The 18402-nt window shown below is 46.3% G+C and overlaps 1 protein-coding gene across 16 annotated transcripts in view; it reads left to right on the top strand.

The window, feature by feature from the left end:
- The window catches only part of LOC123746519 (actin-binding LIM protein 2), a 284312-nt gene that overhangs the window by 152756 nt on the left and 113154 nt on the right, over nucleotides 1-18402 (top strand). The window contains exon 2 of one of the 16 annotated variants that reach the window (XM_045728060.2): nucleotides 4133-4648. The exons of the other annotated variants lie outside the window; for them this stretch is intronic. Coding sequence (XP_045584016.1) covers nucleotides 4133-4648 — 516 coding nt within the window. The remainder of the gene's footprint in view (nucleotides 1-4132; nucleotides 4649-18402) is intronic. 16 annotated transcript variants of the gene reach the window in all.

The raw sequence follows: 18402 nt of genomic DNA, 5'->3' as shown, positions 1-18402 counted from the left end.
TCCCCCCCCCCTCTCTCTCCCCCCCCCCTCTCTCTCCCCCCCCCCTCTCTCTCCCCCCCCCTCTCTCTCTCCCCCCTCTCCCTCCCCCCTCTCCCTCCCCCCCCTCTCCCTCCCCCCCTCTCCCACTCCCTCATAACTTCTACTCTGTTTTTCCCATTTCTAAACTTTTTCTCTTGACCTGCACCTCTCCATCATCTTGACTCCAAAAGAAAAACAAAGTTTCCGTTGGTTCCGGGATCAACGTCCTCCGCGGCCCAGTCTCTGTGCAGGCCTCCTGCTGGATGGTGGTCTGATCTACCAGGCTGTTGAACCCAGCTGCTAGCAATCCGACGTGTGAATCACAGTTTGAGTACCCACTGGAGGGGCTTTATAAAGTTCTCTTTTGAACAATATGTTGTTCTTTGATGTTGAACATGCCTCGATGTTGAACATACCTCGATGTTGAACAATCTTGGTCTCTTGATGTTGATAGTTTCTATCTCAGCTTTCAGTGTTGTAACTCTGCTTTTCATCGGGGCTATTTTGCACTTCCTGCCGTATCTCTTGGTCTCATGGGGTAATTATGTTGTATCCTTGTTTCATGGCTTCATAATTTTTGTCCTCGTTGACTGTTCCCTCCGATGGTTCGTGACCCCCATCAACGCCTTCTCATGGTTCGTGGAAAGGATTCTATAGGGGAGTGTTGTACATTCTGCTATGGCGGTATGTCCACTCACAAGATGAGTGGCGCTGCCCAATAAACTCGCCCCTCGGCGCAAAATTTAAAAAATTTAGGATTCAGGTTTATTGGGCGCCCCGTAGTCATCCCGTGAGCGATAGAAAGCAGCAAAAAATGGCTTACATATGGCACAAGAGATCATGGTCAGCTCCCAGCAGGTATTCTTACATAATTCTCCCCTAATTGCACACCTTAAAGTTGTAGCAACTGGTAACAACGGTCTTGAACAGCCTCATATTTGAGTTTACAATGTATTAGTATACACTGAGGGCAAGCCTTTAGAGGGCCTAGGTTGCTCACTCCTTAATATTTCCTTTTATAAAATGGTGGCAGGAGTCTACGACCAGGAGTGGCTAAGCATTTACTTCATCTCCTTACGAAGCCTCAACATGATTACTCAACCATGTCGACTCGGTTTACATTTCTTAATCAGTTTGGGATTGGAAAACTACCACACAATGCAAGGTTATTATTATTATATTCAACTTGGCATCATTTTGGAGCTAATCAATTACTTAATAAATGTAAGCAAGTTCGCCTTGATTGGGTAAAGATGAATAGGTTTCGTGAGTAGATTAGTAAATACTTAATGAATCCTGTCTTAGGTTACCCAGAGGACTCGTTCCTCACCTGACTTGATCTTAGAGCATTGGAACAGGTGGCTAGTCTCTCATATGTTGATGATCTGTGTGTGTGTGTGGGGGGGGGGTGGACGATGCCACTGGATGTAGCCCTTACAACAGGGGGGCCACTGGATGTAGGTAGCCCTTACAACAGGGGGGCCACTCGATGTAGGTAGCCCTTACAACAGGGGGGCCACTGGATGTAGGTAGCCCTTACAACGGGGGGCCACTGGATGTAGCCCTTACAACAGGGGGCCACTGGATGCAGCTCTGAACAAGACGTGCTTCAATTGGTGCTTGTATAGCATCCAACTCTCCTTCAGGTCTTGGAAATCATCTTGAACTTCTCCGAAACCTGGCGACATCTCTTTTGCTTCCTCCATCTTGTCAGGGTTGAAAACATAGTTCACCTGGCTGCTTCAGTTAATCTTGTTGGTCGATGTTTCCTCGCACTCTTACCTGTCACAGCCGGTGTCTGACCTCCTGTTGTGACAAAGGGAATATATATAAGGTTTTAAGTGTATCTGCATCAACTTGAAACGTTTAGAGATAAATTGGATAAGTTTAGATTTGGGACAAACCTGTTTATAAGTATTGGTTTGGAAAGATATGGTGTAGCTTAGTCGATTAAGGCAGCGTCTGGGATTTTCTCGGACGTAGGTTCGAACCCTCATCACGGCCCTTGTGGATTTGTTCAAAAGAGAGGTATAGTTTTGTAGACCAAATTAACGGGTAGTAGACGTTTGAATGCTGAATTGTTTCAAGCGTAGGTGACACAAATGAGTGAGTTTTGGGTGGATGTAAACAACAGCTGTTTTCTTGTTAGGTCAAAAGGCCTTCTGGATATTTTTGTTTTTGTTTCATGTTTAGGCCTTGTTCGACCCCATGATGTGTGGAAGGGGGGGGGGGGAGGACAGTCCTAGTCTTGTCCACCCTGTGGGTTTAGGGTCTTGCAGGACCCGGTCTTACCAATCTCCTAGTACATGAGGACTTGGGGGGGGTGGGGGGGAAAGTCCGTCCAGGAGGTCGAGACTTGAATGACCACCTTAAAATTTTAAGTTAGAACATAAGAACAAAGAACACTGCAGAAGGCCTATTGGCCCATACGAGGCAGCTCCTATCTATAACCATCCAATCCTACTCATATACATGTTCAACCCACGCTTGAAACAATCGAGGGACTCCACCACTTTACGCCGGTAATTGGTTCCACAAAACAACCCTTTTCCTTAGTCTTTCATGGAGTCGATGGTATGGGATCTGGAGTCATTAGAGGACAATGATCCATAGTGGACGATCCAGGCCAAAGACCAGGTGAGATTTGTTGGGTCATCACTACAAGACTTGGTACAAGGGGCATTGGAGCTGATTCGGAGGTACAAGGGGCACTGGAGCTGATTCGGAGGTACAAGGGGCACTTGAGCTGGTTCGGAGGTACAAGGGGCACTGGAGCTGATCCGGAGGCGCGGTAAGGGCCAGGACGGAGGTGAATGACACTGGAAGATCTTGGACTAAGGGCCCTGGTGGTGGTGGTGGCTATGGGCGTGTTGGGGCAGGGCGTGGCTGGGAGGCAGTAGTCGCCGTAGTAGCAGTGATGCTGGTGGCCAGATATAGCCCGTCTCCGGCACTAGCCCCGGACCGGGTTTTTGCCGCGCCGGTGCCAAAGGGAAGAGACCCATGTCTCCTTCCGTCCCACCTTCCCTCTTCTTACCTGAGGAAAAGTAGATTGAAATTGAAATAAGTTTGAGGTAAAATACACACAAAGGGATGAGGTAGCTCAAGCTATTCTCACCCCGTTCAGTACATCGTGTTAATACATACATAGACACACATCACAAACAATAAACATATTACCAAACATTCTGAGAGATAAATATCTACATTTCCTGAAAAGTAGATAGGATGGAGCTGTGAGAGGGGAGGGGGGCGGGGTGCTAGGGATGTGATGGTAGAGGGGATGAGAAGGTGTCTGAGAAGGTGTCTGAGAAGGTAGAGACAAAGGGGAGACGGCGTGAAAGTTAGGAAAGGTATTTCTGTACTGGTGGGGGTCGTCCCTAGACGTTTGATCGCTGGGAGTGTGTCGCCGTGTACCCCTACCTACTCCTCACCAAGGAGGCCTAATACTTTCCTTAAAGTCTAGAATGTGAAATTGAAAAGATGGTTTTATGACAAGTTTTAACGTAAGGGGCGGGGACGTAAGTGGGAGCTGGAAGTACAGTTTACGTCTTAAAGAAGAAATGTAAAGAAATACTCGTACCCTGTAAGGGTGTTCAACAAGTGGAATTCAGTGGAAGTTGTGACAGCCACCTCCATCGACAACGTTAAGGCCAGACTTGATAAAGAATTCGAACATCAGAATAATTAAGTTGAAACGCAGCAGGTACGAGAAGGCTGGTAGACGGGGCATCAAGAGCTAGAGCTCACTTCCCCTGTAGTCACTGATAGGTACCTACCTTGTTACCTTAAGTTCTAAGAGCCAAGTTCAAAGTGCCAAGGTCACCACCATTGTGATGGTGGGCTGAAAGTTCTTACCTTTTTATATTTCCTAGATATTTTCTCAATTATCTAAAAGATGCAGCGTGAAGCTGAAAGATATTCCATGACACAGCTTGGCATGTCTTCGGCTTCAGCGTGGCTTCAGCCTCTACCCCATCACATGACATTTTCTCCTAATTATTGTGACGTGCATCACTGTACTTTAGCAAGTGAATAATTTGTTTTCCTTAGTGTGTGAGGGCGTGAGGTGGAGGGTTGAGGCCCCGGCAGTACAGTACTTGTCCCCGTGTTGCAGGTTGTTGCAAGCGACAGGACTCCTCGGCCTCCACGACGTCTGGAGGTCCTACTCGCTCGGACGCTGCTCCTCGGTCTCCTACCCTAGCTCCTGTCTCTGCTCCTCAGCCTCCTACCCTAGCTCCTGTCTCTGCTTCTGCTCCCATTTCTCCCGCGCCTGCTGGCGTAGTCACTCCACCCAAGTTGGTGGTTGCTGCTCGCCCCTCTGTGGCCTCCTTCCCATCTCCTTCAGTGTCCTTCGGGTCTGCTGAGCCGCCTCTGACTCCTGCTGCGCCTTGTTCCGCTATCAAAACATCAGCCACCGTCGCAGCAGGACCGTCAGCAGCTGGTGGAACCACCGCCAGGGGCGCCGGTAGTCATGCCACACGTTCCTCTGCAGGTGTGGGGCCTGCTACCCCTGCAGGCAGGTCCCCGGAGGCTCGGGGGCCCAGTCCTCCTGCCGTGGCCACCATGGGAGTCAGTCGCCACACCGTCACCACCACCACCACAGCCGTCCCCACCACACCCATCCGACGCTGTAGGTAGCGTGTGTGTGCCCCTTCCCCCCTCCTTACCTTCCTCTCTTGCACTCCAACCACGGCCCGTGTGTACAACTCCCTCTAGTTGCAATAGCCTCAGTGGTTATTCTAACAGCTGCCTGTTATCTGGAGATCACGTGACAAATAGCTACTCTGCCAGTCATCTCTGGAACTGTAGTCGTTGCAGAATGGGCTTAAGGTCACGTGATTGCCACCTTGTCGTCATGTCTGTGTGTCTAAGGGCCTTGTTGTCTCTGCTAATTAACACAGTGACCTGATTGCTTAACTGTGTGGATGGTTTGGCATCTTCGAGACTTGGCGGACTAAGATTTATATTAGTCGTGCTGTCCTTTTGACTGCTTCTTAACCGGTCAGTTGGCGAAGACGTTGGTGTTCCTTGTGTGATGGTGCAGTAGCAGGTGTAGTGTTGTGTGAGCCTAACATAGATTTCTCCCTTCTCTCTCTCTTCCTCCACCTCCCCCCCCCCTTTATCTCCTCACATCTGTCTAAGGAGACATTCCTGTTCTCTCTCTAGTTATTGGCCCCATTTCCCCTCACCTTAAGAGGCTACTCCACTCTCATAGACTTCTTGAGTGCTAAATAATTTAAGAATAATTGCATATAGACAAAACTGTCTAGCCAAGGGTGACATATTAAAGATCCTCACTAAGACTTTATAATATATTCCTCTTCGTTATTGTAACAGAAATTGTCATTGTTTTTTTGGATTATTTTTGACCTATTTTATATCCCAAGCAATTGAGTGGGTTCTACCTTGCCATGTTGCAAATTTAATGTGTGGTTTTTAGTTTGACATTTGAATGTGTTGATTCGGTGTGATTACTTCGTTATTTCGGCCCCTTGGGAGTGAAGGCTCTCCAGATGTACCCTGGGAGGACATAATGTTGTGTGAAGAAATACAGCAAAGAACACAGTGTGGACTGGCGCGTGCTTCTGATGACACAGGTGAGGTCAAGGGTCATCACAGGTCAAGGGTCAACACAGGTCAAGGGTCAACACAGCGGGCGACGGAGTTACTGAATGACAACAGAGTTCAAAGGTTACCTTGGTAACGCTAACCGATTGCCAGATTATTATTATTTAATTTTGTATCTGAGTCATGAATACGTTTGATTGTGTTGTGGAGCTCTTCATTCCTTTTCAGTGTGAAATTGAACAAAGGACTTGATGCGCAGTGGTAACTCCTCTCACAAGCCATTTGGTGTGGGTTCGTATCCTGGGCAGGGAAGGTCATCTGGGCACTGATATTAACCAGTGTGCCCTCGTTCACCCAGCAGTAATTGGGTACCTGGTTGTTAAAGGACTGGAACGCAACGTCTCTAACCCTGTCCATGGAAGCCATTAGCAATTGTCGATGCTGGTTAGCATTGTATATATGGATAGTCACGTCTCTCGTAGCAATAAGCAGTAGAGAACAAGCTGCTAGTTTGCAGTTTGAAAAGGAAGTTATCTGTTAATGGAAAACCAAAGTGCTCTCAGACTGTTGGGAAGATAGGCTGTTCTGGGGACCATTTGTGGTGTTGAGCACTAAGATGTCTTGAGTAACCTAGACATTATCTTAGTGTGGAGGTGACGGGGACCTGCAGGAGGCAAGTGGTGGTGACTGTTCTGCAACACTGATGGCCCGCGAAGGGGGCAAAGGGAGACGGCACTTGTGCAAGATGAGGCTTCTTGCACGTGCACGAAGGTCAACACCTTGCATGCACAGGCACATGAGCACTCTCGCTCTCTCTCGCTCTCTTGGTCTTGCTCTTCCTCGCTCTCCCTCGCTCCCTCGCGGGCTGGTAGAGTACGGGAGGTAACTGGAGACCAAGATGAACCATAGGGCTGTAAGGCAGCACTTGAGTGCAAGTGCTGCTCAAGTGGCGGGAGCCGGGAGAAGCGGCGGTCCACACACACCCCCTATGTCATGCCAAGATCATTTACAAGACGGTCGAGAGCCATTGTTTAATGAGCGACTCGGAGGGGGACGACTCAGGAGCTAACACTGGCAATCACATGTACCTTAGTACTATTACGCGAGTACTGTTAATGGACTACCATATTTGCGACGCGTTACGTGTTGAAGGAACACGTCCGGTGGCGTATACACCAGAGAGCCTGATTCCCGAAGCATTTACGCAAGTACTTACGAACGTGTACGTCTTTCCTCAATCTTTGACGGCTTTGTTTACGTTTATTAAACAGTTTACAAGCATGAGAACTTGCCAATCAACTGTTGTTATTGTTATTAACAGCCTCCTGGTGCTTCGGAGCTCATTAACTGTTTAATAATTGTAAACAAAGCCGCCAAAGATTGAGAAAAGGTTTACAGGTTCGTAAGTGCTTGCATAACTACTTCGGCTTGTTTGTCTAGTTGTTTGTGATGCTTCAGACTTCAGTAAGACTTGTTTCAGGCAGTGAGAAGGTTGCTGGGGCCCGTGTGGCTAACGGGTATGTTTTATACACAAGTTGGTTATACTCTGTGAATCTATTTTTGTTGTATGGTTAATGGTTTGATTTTCTCGAGGTCTGGGACGAACCCCAGAGTTGGTTGGGGAGTGGCTGGGTGACACCTGCTCGTACACAGGTGTTGGGACACACCTGTGTCAAGCAGCGGGTGTGTGCGTGTGCACGTGTGTGGGGCGCATGTGCGCACATCATTGCTGCAGGTCCCAAGAGTCAGCTCTTGGGTCCCACCTTTACAATGTTTGGTTGTCTTTAATACAATTGATCCCATCTACATGACCTTTGCAAAATCTACATTAAAATATGTATGTTGTGTTAGCCTACCACCGCTTAGCCACACATCATTTACTTAATTCTTAGCCCAAGTAAATGTTTCTCCATAACCCCCGTGTAACTTGTCTCTTGCCTCCAACCACAAACTCTTTCTACTATTACACATCTTACACTTTTTCTTATTTATTTTGGCATCGTTCCATAAGATTTTGTATGTCCAATCATGTCTCTTCCTTTCTCTTCCAAGGTAATATGATTTAGTTCGCTGGCTTTAAATGTGCTGCTGTTTTCTCAGTTCTGGGGCTGGTCCTACATCATCTCTAAACTTTCATTGCTTTCTCGTATTTTTATTTAGATGGAAACTGCATGCTGCGGCTGCATACTATAGCACTGGTCTCACGTAGGTGGTGTACAGTGATTTGGATGTGCCCTTATCCAAAGTCCTGGAACTATTTGAATGTTTTCAAGCTGTGTAGTTGTTGGTAATGAGTCTGGTGGTGTGTGTGTGTGTGTGGCAGGATTGGTGTTATGTCTACTTCTAAATCTTTTTTGGATTTGAAGAACTCGTAGTCTTCCACTTGTATTACTTTACATTTTTTTGGTTTAAAGTCGGGTAGCCATCTTTCAGACCATTTTTGCATGATCTTCATGTTGTAGCTTTCTGTACTACACCTGTTATAATTATTGTATGAAGCTGTGCCTCACCTGCAGACATAGACACCCCCCCCCTCACCTCAACCACCACCATCACCAGTTGAGGACATGACGATAATGGTGATATACAACCCTCCACCCCCCCCCTCCCCAACAAAACAATGGAAGGCCCAGGTAGGAATATAATAAGCGCGAGACTCCTCGAGGTACTCCACAAGACGACCACAGTGACAAGAGGAGGATGGGCAAAGCTTCAAATTCCTTAGATTTTAATCAACATTCTCCCGCTCACACCCATTTACACCCCCCATACACCCCATATCCTGCCCCACACACCCCTCCAGACCCCTCCCTCAATACATCAGAAGCGCCGAAGTCCTTAAATTATCATGAGCTGTGCCCAATAACTCCCCATTCTGGGCAAGGGGAAAAAAGTTGTATCCAAGGAGGATGATTCAGCTTACCTGGCTGGCGCTCCCTCGAGTCCCCTCTCCTGAGATGGGCTGCAGGTGGGCGTTGATGTAAACACTTCGTTGTCAGGCAAGAATATATAAATAGATATCAACTACATGGCAAATATGGAAGTCTTTGGTAAACTGTGAAGCCTTCAGAAAGCTGAGAGTTGGAATATCTTGACGAGAACCCATGCAAGTATTGTTCAAACATAGCTATCTTTACTGTGCATATCTTTGAAGCTGGCTGGGACACTGGTTTTCTGGTCCTTGGAGTAGAATAACTCTCGGAAGGCACTACAGGTAAAATACAGGTAATGGATATTTTCGTTGCTTTCACTGCTGCTAGAGATCTAAAGCTCGGGTCACTGACAAGAAGCATGTTGCCTGTTGAACACTTTCCAGTCTTGACATGTTGTGTTATCATACGACATCTCTACATATTTTAGTACCGAGTAGCAGAGGTAATGTTGGATCCTAACATATACGAGGCTTGTTCCATCTCTGATGATCGGACACAGACGTACACAAGCCTTGTTCTATCTCTGATGATCGGACGCACGAGGCTTGTTCCATCTCTGATGATCGGACGCACGAGGCTTGTTCCATTTCTGATGATCGGACGCACGAGGCTTGTTCCATCTCTGATGATCGGACGCACGAGGCTTGTTCCATCTCTGATGATCGGACGCACGAGGCTTGTTCCATTTCTGATGATCGGACGCACGAGGCTTGTTCCATCTCTGATGATTGAACACAGACGTGTACGAGTCTTGTTCCATCTCTGATGATCGGACAGGGTTAACATGACAGCCAACAGGACACCAGATGACATGAAAGTCTCCACAAAACAATTCATTTCAATCTTAATTAAATTAATATTTCCCCTACTCGTCACGGCTACCAATTTTCATCAAGAACTCCTAAAGCGGCAAAATTTCACAATCTTGTTTCCTAACTACTGCTTATATTAGCCCATTAACGATATCCTGAGTATGCTAACAATTATATGAAAACATCATACCTAGTTTGTCAACTGTTCAGCATCCTCATCACCGTTAGAGAAACAAAGCGTTAGGATTCAAATGGCGCCGAGCCTGATTGACTATAGACAATTTTGATGATAGTCTGGTGTACTGTCAAAGGCCTCTCATATTTCACTCTATATTAGGCTAACAACGACCTGGCCCCCGTCGTTAGCCACGGTGGTGAGTTGAGAATCAACATGGGTGTCGCAGCGTGTCCGCTAATGCATTCAAACGTTTATATTTATGATCCCAGAGCCCTGTTTAAGGCGGCGTCCTGGTGGGCGTTTACGGTTCAAATACTGGTGTGTGTGTGTGTGTGTGTGTGTGTGTGTGTGTGTGTGTGTGTGTGTGTGTGTGTGTGTGTGTGTGTGTGTGTGTGTGTGTGTGTACGTACTCACCTAGTTGTCTGCAGGATCGAGCATTGACTCTTGGATCCCGCCTTTCGAGCATCGGTTGTTTACAGCAATGACTCCTGTCCCATTTCCCTATCATACCTGGTTTTAAAATTATGAATAGTATTTGCTTCCACAACCTGTTCCTGAAGTGCATTCCATTTTCCCACTACTCTCACGCTAAAAGAAAACTTCCTAACATCTCTGTGACTCATCTGAGTTTCCAGTTTCCATCCATGTCCCCTCATGTGTGTGTGTGTGTGACCCTGTTTTGCGGGTGTTTTGCGGGTGTTGAGTGCAGAAAAACACCCGCAAGCAGAGTAAAAAGGATTACATTGTAATATTTAGTGTCTGATCAGACAGATCTGTGATTATCTGAATATACGGGAGCGAACCAGCGAAGTAGTTGACTAGATTACAAGGTGGTGTTCAAGGCATTCACATGCAGGCTGGAAAAGATTAGAATCGTAACGCGCCGTTCCAATGGAACAAGCGGATATTGGCCACAATAATGGAACAAGCGGATGCCGGCCAGGGTAATGGAAGATAATGATGCAGGTCCAAACCTCATAGACTGTACCTTGGTGTGTTGGTAACGCGCAGGTAACTCCGATATCGAATCTTTTCTCCTGCTATTTCCCCCGAGGCTCGTGTGATAAGCGACCAGATCCGCAAGTTTGCTTTCCCTGGATAGTAGGCATCTATCAGTCTCAGGAGACTAAGGAGTTGCGCTCTGGTTGTCGGTCTGGAGTGGCCTCTCCAGGATGCAAAGTCAGGGTAGGTAGATATGGAGAAGCTGTCACCCATGCAGCAGGTCCTCCTGCTGCATCGCCTTGGACCCTTAAGGACTGAACCTGTCCTCAGGGAGGAGATCCGCTGAAGGGAATGGATTGAGAACTATTGTCTTACGCTATTCATCTCTAGGTTAAGGTTTGGTTATGTTTGGTATCATTACGTTTGGTTACGTTTGGTATCATTACGTTTGGTTATATTTGGCATCATTATGTTTGGTATCATTACGTTTGGTTATGTTAAATAAAGTGTGTTATTGACGATAATGTTTAATGTGAAATTCGAAAACTGTTTTAGTGTTCCCCAGAATTCCGTTTACAGAAAACTAAATTCTTCAAAAAACATTTTCAGCATATACTTTTGTTTTAAACCAACTATTTATATTACAAAAAAGTTATAACTTGTGAGGTGTGAGGACGGGCTCTGAATATGGGTGGGGGAGACATGCCCAACACCCAACCTCTTCATCAATGTTGACTGCCTTCACCTACGCAGTCAAGTACACACACACACACAGGCAGCTTAGTGTGGGTTCCTGGTACAGTAATGTTTGTTGTCTGTGCAGCGGCTGCCTGAGTCATGTCATGTTCACGTCACATGTTGCGGTAATAAAAAAGGAGGAAATGTCAGCCGGCCATGCTGGCCCTCTGTACTGCTTCTGTTGTTGTAGAAAGCGTTACATCCTCACATGACAACACTAACAGCAGTATATTGACACTTGGAGAACTATATGCACTAAGAACAAGACACCGAGCCATACTCATCACCAGGGAAGTGAAGGGAGCCGGTCGGCGGACAGCACGCTGGACTTGTGATCCTGTGGTCCTGGGTTCCATCCCAGGCGCCGGCGAGAAACGATGAGCAGAGTTTCTTTCACCCTATGCCCCTGTTACCTAGCAGTAAAATAGGTACCTGGGTGTTAGTCAGCTGTCACGGGCTGCTTCCTGGGGGTGGAGGCCTGGTCAAGGACCGGGCCGCGGGGGACACTAAAGCCCCGAAATCATCTCAAGATAACCTCAAGAAGGGGCGAAGCGCCGAGGGGTCGTATCCCATCCTGCGCCCTCTCCTGCGACTCATCTTAACTAATATGTAAACAAATTTAAGTTATCGTAACCTACGTAACAAACAACTTATGAATAAGTAACTGCTCACAAATATCTACCTTTCCTGTGCATTGGACTCTAGCTGGATTTGTTTTTGTTATAAAGTGACAAATTAAGAGAACGGGCCCTTTGAAGCTCCAACTCTTCTATTCTATGCACGAACCACTTCTGCGTCTTCCTCGCCTCCACAAGGCCCAGTTGCGGATCATGCAGAGTGCGAGCCACTACTCTCCTGTCTAAATGATCCAGTCCATGCACCTGGGAATGGTAGAATTAGGGTGAAGCGCAGATATTTCTCCATTACAAGCACGTGCATGGAGGATGTAGAATGTGGAGATGCTGGTGTAAACACTAGTTACAGAGCATGGAGGGTGTAGAATGTGGAGATGCTGGTGTAAACACTAGTTACAGAGCATGGAGGGTGTAGAATGTGGAGATGCTGGTGTAAACACTAGTTACAGAGCATGGAGGGTGTAGAATGTGGAGATGCTGGTGTAAACACTAGTTACAGAACATGGAGGGTGTAGAATGTGGAGATGCTGGTGTAAACACTAGTTACAGAACATGGAGGGTGTAGAATGTGGAGATCCTGGTGTAAACACTGCTTACAGAGCATGGAGGGTGTAGAATGTGGAGATGGTGTAAACACTAGTTACAGAGCATGGAGGGTGTAGAATGTGGAGATGCTGGTGTAAGCACTAGTTACAGAGCATGGAGGGTGTAGAATGTGGAGATCCTGGTGTAAACACTGCTTACAGAGCATGGAGGGTGTAGAATGTGGAGATCCTGGTGTAAACACTAGTTACAGAACATGTAGAAAGTGAAAATGCCAATATAAACAAGTTAGTTTGGGGGGAAATAAAATATAGAAGTACTAGACGAGTTATAGGGCATTAAGGATTAAGAATATGCGGAAAGAAACTGGGCACTCTTGTAAGTTCAACAACTAAGAGTTGAACATGACAACTCTACCAAAGATTTAATAAACGACAACGTAGCTCATAGTGTAGAGAGAACGGTACATAAAGGTGATAAACGTGGAAAATGCGAGTCGCTATAGGAAACAAAAAAGTGTGAAAAAACAAGTCTCTTGACATAGAGAAAGTAAAATGAGACCAGATTGAAGGCAAGCTTGGTCATTACCGAGGGGGGGGAGAGGGGAAGAGGAGGGGAGAGGGGAAGAGGAGGGGGGAGGGAGGGGGGGAGAGGGGAAGAGGAGGGGGGAGAGAGGGGGAGCGACTCCAGATATGCAGACACACACCGATGCAGAGGATGTTTACACGGGCTGAGGTCTTACAGTACACAAAACCGTTCGAGTAACATTCGTCAAAACCGTACACGTGATTAGGCTAGGCCGTGTTATGGTGGGGTTGGGTAGGTTTTGAAGTCTCTCTTCATAACGTCCTGTGTACGGTGTGACATGCGCGGCACCTCCTCCGAATAGACAGTACGTTTTAATACTAAATGTAATAAATACAATCCTGACTACCGGCTTAGTACATAAATACACTTAATAATAATAGTCAGACTCGCACCAAAATATTGTGAATATTAGAGTTTACCTGAAAAGCTGTATAGAAAACCACGACCTTCTTAGTGTAGGAGGACAAACATTTTATTGCTTCTTAAATTAATTATAATTAGTACTTAACCTATAGCTATATTGATATTACAATTTTATAAAACAAATAAAACAAAACTAAAATCTTTCAATAAATTATAAAATAATTCAGGATATTTTCAAATTTTGTATAAAATCTTTGTTTAATAAAACTGGAAAAGAAATTCTTCATATTTAAAATTTGTGTATATAGAAGTGAACATTAAATTTCATTCTAAAATATTTAATATCTTGACAGAAAATGAGAATATATGGGGAGGTAAATGTAATGGCATAAGTGTATTTATGTTACATGCAAATATTAAGGAATGCACTTATTATATTTAGTATTAAAACGTACTGTCTATTCGGAGGATGGGTTGCACTTCACAGTAAAGAATAGACAAAATCCCTCTACTACACAAATCTGGATCTACAAATCCACTCCGTCATGTAAAATGTAAACCTGGATTAGTTAGCAGAAGTCACATATAAAGGTGTGTGAATTGACAAACTATAATAAAAAAAACACGGGCTCACCATAGACCGTGCTACTTGAGACTTTTTGTTCCAGGTAGCGAATCTTTAGCAACTATAATAAAATAATGAAGGAAACCCACCACCAGGCTTAATGGCAGTTCAGTTAAGACACAAATTGGAAGTCAAACAGAAGCTGATCAGGACAGAACCCCCGCGCTATGAGGTCCTCTCTTGACCTGATTGTCCAGTCGCTTATTACAAATTAAACTCCTTCAAACTTTACGAAACAAATGCACGAGGAGCATAACTGGAGCACCAGAATGGGCGAAAATCAAATATTTAAGCTTACCTTGAGGTGCTTCCGGGGCTTAGCGTCCCCGTGGCCCGGTCGTCGACCAGGCCTCCTGGTTGCTGGACTGATCAACCAGGCGGCTGCTCGCAGCCTGACGTATGAGTCACAGCCTGGTTGATCAGGTATCCTTTGGAGGTGCTTATCCAGTTCTCTCTTGAACATTGTGAGCTGACTCACATTCTGAGTCGTGCAGCTTAGAAACACACCTGAGGTACATGAATCCCAAATCTAACAGCATATCTTAATCAAAACGTGAAGAAGAATAAAGTGATTGCTTGATTGATGAAGATTAAGCCACCCAAAAGGTGGCATGGGCATGAGTAGCCCCGTAAAAGAACACGGTATGTAGCTCCAAATGCGACTCCCAGAGGTTGTTTCACCTTAGAGAACAATCGTGGTATGTCTGAGACATTATTGTGGTTATGAATTGGGATCGAAGCGTCGTCCCTCGATGCCCCAGAGACACGCATCACCCACAGGACCACGATGAGCTTAAAATGATCTTGGTAAAACAAAGAGGATTATAGTGCCTTCCAAACACCGTTGTTGTTGTTAAAGATTTGCTACCCGGAACAAAAAGTTCCAAGTAGCACGGGCTATGGTGAGCCCGTGTAATTCCAAACACCGTTTTTGGTGATATTTGGGGACATTTAAGCTTATCCTGGTCCAGTGGGTAGTGTGTATTGGGGAGTAAACGATTTGCACACTATATTAATTAAAGCAGTGCTGTGTTTACACTGCACCCAGCCTTCCCACACCATCCCCCCCTCTCCCACACACTATTCCCCCCTCTCCCCAACACCATCCACACCATCCCCACACCATCCCCCTTCCCCCACCACCCCCACCCAGCCCCACACCAGAGAGAGGCCACCAGCCCATTGCGTCACCGCCTGGTTTAGTAAGAGGGAGCACGTCTGGCCTGGGTTACTCACTCGCCCGAGGGCAGGCACACTCCCATGTTTCATTATCTCACTCTCACACACACCTCACACAAGTGTGTGGCACGGGGAGACATGATCACCACATACAAAATTGTCGGGGGAATTGACAGGGTTATCTTGATGATGTTGGGGCTTAGCGTCCCCGCGGCCCGGTCCTCGACCAGGCCTCCTTTTTGTTACACACCCCCAGGAAGCAGCCCGTAGCGACTGTCTAACTCCCAGGGCAACCCATCCTCCGAATTGACAGTGAGTGAGGATGAGATTAAAGCCCTTTGGTGAGTGAGTGAGTGAGATTAAAGTGCGAGGTGCTCGCTTGTGCTGCAAACTCTGATCAGCCTGGCAGTGTGTCTGAGCTCTCCACTACTTAAGAGATTACAAATACATTCCCGTGAAACAATTTTGAAGCGAGATGCACAAAATTAGCAAAATAACGCCATACAGTTTATAAAAGTTCATTCACCTGGAAGATGTTGCTTAGACAACACGGCCCAAACATGTGCCCACCCGAGCGAAACACAGCCAGGAGTTAGACCAGTAGAGTCAACTAGGCGTGACACTGGGGATATCCCACACCCTCAAGTTAGCAGGTGGTAATGACTGTTGTTGTTATAGATTGTTTCTCGCCGGGGCCTGGGATCGAACCCAGGACTACAGGATCACAAGTCCCGCGTGCTGTCCGCTTGGCCTACCGGCTCCGGTATGTGGCACTGCTCGTTACTGGAGCCATCTTCGCTACTGTAACTACACAGTGGCATCATTTAAGTGTTGGGAGCTTCCAGAATGCCAAACAGAATGAGTTTTTGCATGTCAATATCTGAATAGAAATGCGTAGTCGTAACGGCAAGGCGCTTTCTCCTGATAGCTCCCTTCCCTTCATCAAATACCTTTGCAAAGTGTGTATAAGAGCTGCATCATGATAGTCCTTATGGTTCAGTAAATTTAAGAAGTCAGGATCTTCCTGCTCTAAACCCAAGTTGACCTGCGTTATGTAATTATTTTATTAACAAAAAACACTCAGATTCGTCTCTTAATCAGCTCTCAAGTGCTTTAATAGAATGTTATGTTTGTACAACCAGTGTACGGGGAGGTCAGCAGCCCCACTCCACAAGTGGTGGGAAATTGATGGCCACTTAAAGCTACCTCCCTTGTGGAATGGGGCCGTGTACTGGTGAAGTACCTTCTCGCCAGTATCTAAGCTCTCTCTCAATATCACACTGAGCGCCCGTGCTCGTGCTAATTTTCATTCCTTTTTGAATAATTTGTTGCAAGAATCAGGTCCAGGGGTCGCTTGCAAAAACACGGTGCATTCTGTTTTGATTTGTTGCAAGTCTGTGGGTTTGTGTGGTAACCGACCCGTCGTGTGACTACAGCTCATGGTGTAAACAAAGGATCTTCTGTTGTTATTCCTCGGGTTGATGCACATTTTGGTGCTGTTAATACTGGCTGTCACTTTGTCATCCTGCTTGATACCTGGTTGATGGGGTTCTGGGAGCTCTTCTACTCCCCAAGCCCGGCCCGAGGCCAGGCTTGACTTGAGTTTGGTCCAACAGACTGTTGCTTGGTGGGGTTGCTTATCCTGTGTATAAACTTCAAATTAATAATTCCCGTTGTAGGGGCAGAAATTAAGTCCTTACTCGGGAATTCAGACGTAGGTTCGAAACCTCGTCACGGCCCTTCTGGATTTGTTCCTTACTCGGGTTTAGGAGGGCATCGTAGCCTACCCTCGACCCTCCACAGGATGCAACACACAACAGATAGAAGCATCAGATGAGAGAAACTGCCCCATATGTATACGCCTCAACAGGGAATTGAATCCGGATTCATGGACTGCGCATCACGAACGGTGTCCTGGTGACGCTTGTGTACACGACCGCTGGGCGTCACATGGTCAGTGACTAACCTTGCAACTATTTAAGCTGCGTTATCGACTGTTCCAAGGCCACTGAAGTTTACGATGTCGTAACTAATTACAAATTACGCTGATGCTCGTAATAGCGGTGAGGGAGGGAGGGAGAGGGGCGGTTAATTAACGGCTCTTAACATTGGTCACATTTAAACTATGGGGAATTTGAAGTAATTTGTAATTTGAAGTCATTTGAAGTCCTTCATGCAAGATAGGTTGTTTTGTTTGCTCGTTTGTTTGTATTGGATGTGATTTGTTAGGTACAAGAACAGGCTTATTTATTGTGAACACCACTATAACCTCGACATAATGAGCCCGTTGTTGTTGCATATTGTTTACTGGTGATGCACAGCCTGTAGGGGGGAGACAGCTCCCCAGCACAGCCTGGAGGGAAAGACAGCTCCCCCATGAAAGGACATCTCTTGTACCAGATAAGTCCACTACGGGCTCACCATAGCCCGTGCTACTTGCAACTTTAGGGGCCCAGTAGCTGAATCTAAAGCAACAAAATTGAGAGAGAAACACTTGCCCACGCCCGCAGGTATGGTGTTACCTTGGGTTTCCCCCAAGAGGTCACGTTCGACCTCAGACATACAATCCAACACAAGCAGAACACACGAAGTTTGAAACTGGAAATGATGATATGGACATGATTTATACATTTATTTAAATATAAAACTGTTATTGCAAGAAAAAGTGGGAAGGAGGGGGGTAATATATGATAATTTAGCGCGCTAGGCTGCTGCTGCTGCTGCTTCTGCTGTGGGAAGATGGGTCGTGAAGGTGACCGCTGGCCAGCAAGCTCCAGGAATGGCCGCCAGCCACCCCACTCCACACCCCCTAACTCCACTCCACACACCCCTAACCCCTCCCACTCCACACCCCCCCTCTCTCTCCACACTACCCCCCCCTCTCTCTCCACACCCCCCTCTCTCACTCCACTCTCAGCCCCCTCTCTCACACTTCCAAGTGTCGACATTTATTTGGTTCCAGTTTGTTTACTCGTCTCCTGGTGTGGTGGCCGGGAGGGCGGGCGGATGTTTTGGGTACTCTTGCTTTTTGGGGGTTTGTTTAGGATTTTAGGGTTCGGTTTTGTGGTTTTGGTGCCGTGAGGTGGTTTAGTTTACAGTGTCGCTGTTAAGGGTGACAGAGGCACATAATGGGTTTAGGAACTCAATCCCAGTTCATTTAACTAATCGGGTAATTATCTTGCGAAAATAGTTACACTTTTTTAATAAACATATACATTACACACATACGGAATATACATATGTACATGAATATATACATATATAAAAAATACATATAAAT

Source organism: Procambarus clarkii, chromosome 90 (genome assembly GCF_040958095.1).
Source record: "Procambarus clarkii isolate CNS0578487 chromosome 90, FALCON_Pclarkii_2.0, whole genome shotgun sequence".
Lineage (NCBI taxonomy): Eukaryota > Metazoa > Arthropoda > Malacostraca > Decapoda > Cambaridae > Procambarus > Procambarus clarkii.
The sequence above is the reverse complement of the archived record's forward strand: the minus strand, read 5'-3'. Positions and strand labels throughout refer to the sequence as shown.